At 36.7% G+C, this 3,203-nt stretch overlaps 2 protein-coding genes across 2 annotated transcripts in view; one reads left to right on the top strand and one right to left on the bottom strand.

Moving 5' to 3' along the window:
• The window catches only part of LOC117172297 (N-alpha-acetyltransferase 40), a 24,471-nt gene extending 22,813 nt beyond the window's left edge, over window positions 1–1,658 (top strand). The window contains exon 5 of the mRNA XM_033360060.1: window positions 1,560–1,658. Coding sequence (XP_033215951.1) covers window positions 1,560–1,614 — 55 coding nt within the window. The 3' untranslated portion in view covers window positions 1,615–1,658. The remainder of the gene's footprint in view (window positions 1–1,559) is intronic.
• LOC117172296 (alpha-mannosidase 2) overlaps window positions 1–3,203 on the bottom strand; it is a 33,893-nt gene that overhangs the window by 18,059 nt on the left and 12,631 nt on the right. The window contains exon 3 of the mRNA XM_033360058.1: window positions 2,223–2,850. Coding sequence (XP_033215949.1) covers window positions 2,223–2,850 — 628 coding nt within the window. The remainder of the gene's footprint in view (window positions 1–2,222; window positions 2,851–3,203) is intronic.

Raw genomic sequence — 3,203 nt, 5'->3', positions numbered from 1 at the left:
ATTATTTTTGGAGCATTTTTAGCGATTTCTAGCGGAGAGAAAAAGAAACTTTGACCGTCGATAAAGTCGAGATCACTTGACTAGGTTCATTCATAAAATTTTTGTATTGAGAATGATATGATTTTCATTATTTTCGGTCCTCACTACGTCCAAACGGATTGAGATATCGTGTTCAGGATTTAGGATGTTATACCGAAAGCATTAAGGAGCGTTTGTATATATCAAAATGTTCATAATTACGAAGAAAGTTTTTGAGTGAAATACCACGGGAATTAGGAAATAAACTTTTAACGTCGATAAAGTAGATACCTCGATTTAAAAAAATCGAGGAACATCTTAGAATGTCATACTCGAAAATTCGTCCAAGTCCCATCTTGAGAAATGTGCATCTTCAGAAAATAATTAAAATTTTCTAATGGTTATATATTCTTGTAGATTTTTTGTACTAGTATGAAACAATTCCAAGAATAAAAATAAAATTTCGCCCTGGGTCGAAAGACAAGGCGAGTCCGACGCTGAGTCCCGCTGGTTGGTTCACTGTCAACAATAGTTATCAGCTGATCGATACAACGTCAAGAATTATGGAAGTTGGTTGGAGAACTCCGACGAGTAAATTTTAGCACATTGCTGGTGTTGCTATGTTTCCAGTTTGAAATTTGTCTTTTATTTTTAGGATCAAAAAAATGAAAATCATTTTACACCGAAAATTCATGAACGAACTTAGTCACTTGATCTCGACTTTATCGACGTTCAAAGTTTCTTTTTTTCTCCGCTAGAAATCGCTAAAAATGCCCAAAAAATAATGATAGGTTACGTGTGTGCAGATACTTATTTGTTGATTTGCAACAAAGGTGCAAATTTTATTGCTTATATTAATTTTTTTCAAGGTTTAGACGATTTAGTATAAAATTGGTGTCAGTGCTCAATATGAGCGAGTAAAAAAATCTAAAATGCATCATACCAAAAATGATCTGCAAAGTGCTGTAACTCAAATGGTAATATCCTATTCCATCAATTTATAAATAAACTTTCTTTAAAATTACCAATATATTGATGTATACAAATGTTCTTTAGTGCTTTTTATTTTATCTTTCAAAGTTTAAACACGATATCTCAATTCGTGTGGACGCAGTGAATACCAAAAAAAATGTTCATGACCGGGGACTAGTTTGGTCACGTGGTCACCGAAGAGCATGCCCTTAAAGTGCACTGTGGGTATCTGATAGTCAGGAAATTTTCAAACTTTTATAAACCATACTTAATTCGTAAAGTTGAGTAAGTGTTGCCATCTAGCTTTAGTTGGAGACACTAACTGCAAGTAAAGTCGCTTAGCACACTGCGTCAAGTGTCAGTCCACTTTTACTAGCAGCAGCTCCTGAAAGTGGAGGTGAGAAAATCGTGGGGTTATTATACCCAGGGTGCACTCAGTGAAAAAGTAATTTTGGAGCAAATTTTGTTTCTGAAATTTTATTGATTTTTGTTTACTTTTTAACGTAAGTACATCAAATGAAGTGAAATAATTATTTTTTTTGATTATTTTATACTTTTTTTCTTTGCAGATGGCTCACAACTGACGGCAGCGCGTCATGCGAGAGCAGACTGTGGATGTGTTGAATAAAATATAATTGTTAAAATACAGTTATATATACCTCTTTTTTTAATTTTTTAATTTCTTGCATTTCTATAGTATTGCATGTCAAAGTTCTTTAATTTTCATAATAATAAATCGATTTAAAATCAAAAAATCTGATTCATCATTTTATCATAAAATTGATTTTTCAACTGCGCAAATAAATATATTTTTTGAAAGCACCCATCTTGCAATATTTTGTTTATGAATGTAAACTATTTCAAAAGTAAAGTCATAATTTTTCAGGTTAACATGATTAAAATTGCGTGAGTTATGAATTTTTAAGTAAATAAACACCATCTTTTCACTAATTATTTTTTTTAAACCTAAAACAAATAAATGGCTATACAATCAACTCTACCTTATAAAAGATACGTTAAACTATATCGGATAATTTTATTGTGAGAAAATAGTTGATAGGGGTTAAACAATACATGATTAGTACGCCTGGGTATTCAACACCCACGATGCACTTTACCGTGATTTTTACCATGTATGCACTTTGAGGGTTAATTCTAGTTTAATTTTAAACTGAAATTAAATCTCACTTAAATTTTAAAAATTATAATTATAATTTTTGTTTGCCACTTACCTGGGAATAGCGAAAGTCATCTCCCAATTGAACGAGAAGAATATTAGTCTTGTAGAGCTGAGCTTTTTTCCGATACTGATCCAGGAGGAGATTTGCTCGCTCGACAATGTTGGCCCGGGTGATGGGCTTCGGATTGACTTTCCAGGGACAGGTCAGAGCGAAATTGGGCAGACGGAAAAAGTCAAACTGGCAGCAGACTTTGGGATCGGGGCCGCAGGTGTGAGGAATGTCGTAGCCGTAGAAGGGCATCATGTGCGTGAAGAGTGCCGTGGATCCGTCGCTGTCCCACAGCTGCCGCCAGCGGAACTCCAGCTGCCTCGCCTTGGCCATTCTCTTCTTGATCGCGTAGTGCACCCTCTGAATGACGAGGTTCTCCAGGCCGGCGCCCTTGAGCAGCAGAGGCATCGTCGGCGAGAGGCCGAACGGGTCGATGGCCCACCCGTTGTTCGGCACAAAGTCGAGGTTGGCTTTGAGCCACTGGTGACCCTCGGTCAACTGAGTCAACTGGGCCATCCAGTGCGAGACAGACTCGTCCGGCATCACCCAGCCGCCGGCGACTATCTCCAGTTGCCCGTCGTGAACCAAACGCTTCACCAACTCCCGGGTCGAGGTGCTTTGATCGTCCCACCTGCAAAATTATTATTCTCACACTGCTGTTTCCCTTTCTCCATCCAGAGAAACAACTTACTCAGGCTCAGGGTGGCCGTTTTAGTCAAAGCAGCAAATACCCGGTCATTTCTCAATTCGCAAACTCTCTTCACAGTCAATGTAATTTGAAAAACCCACCTCGAGAGCCAAACATTTTTTTCATTTTAAACAGTAATAATTGAACTGCAAATGGAAACACTCCAAGTGGAACTCTTGAATTTTCAATTTTTAAAACTCAAGTTTAAAAGTTTCTTAATTAAAAAATTTTGTATTCAAATGCTTAATAATTTACGCTTATACAATGGAAGCTAGTATTTTGGTATTGTATTGGTG

This window comes from Belonocnema kinseyi, chromosome 5 (genome assembly GCF_010883055.1).
Source record: "Belonocnema kinseyi isolate 2016_QV_RU_SX_M_011 chromosome 5, B_treatae_v1, whole genome shotgun sequence".
Classification (NCBI taxonomy): domain Eukaryota; kingdom Metazoa; phylum Arthropoda; class Insecta; order Hymenoptera; family Cynipidae; genus Belonocnema; species Belonocnema kinseyi.
This window is presented reverse-complemented; position numbering and strand designations above follow the sequence as displayed.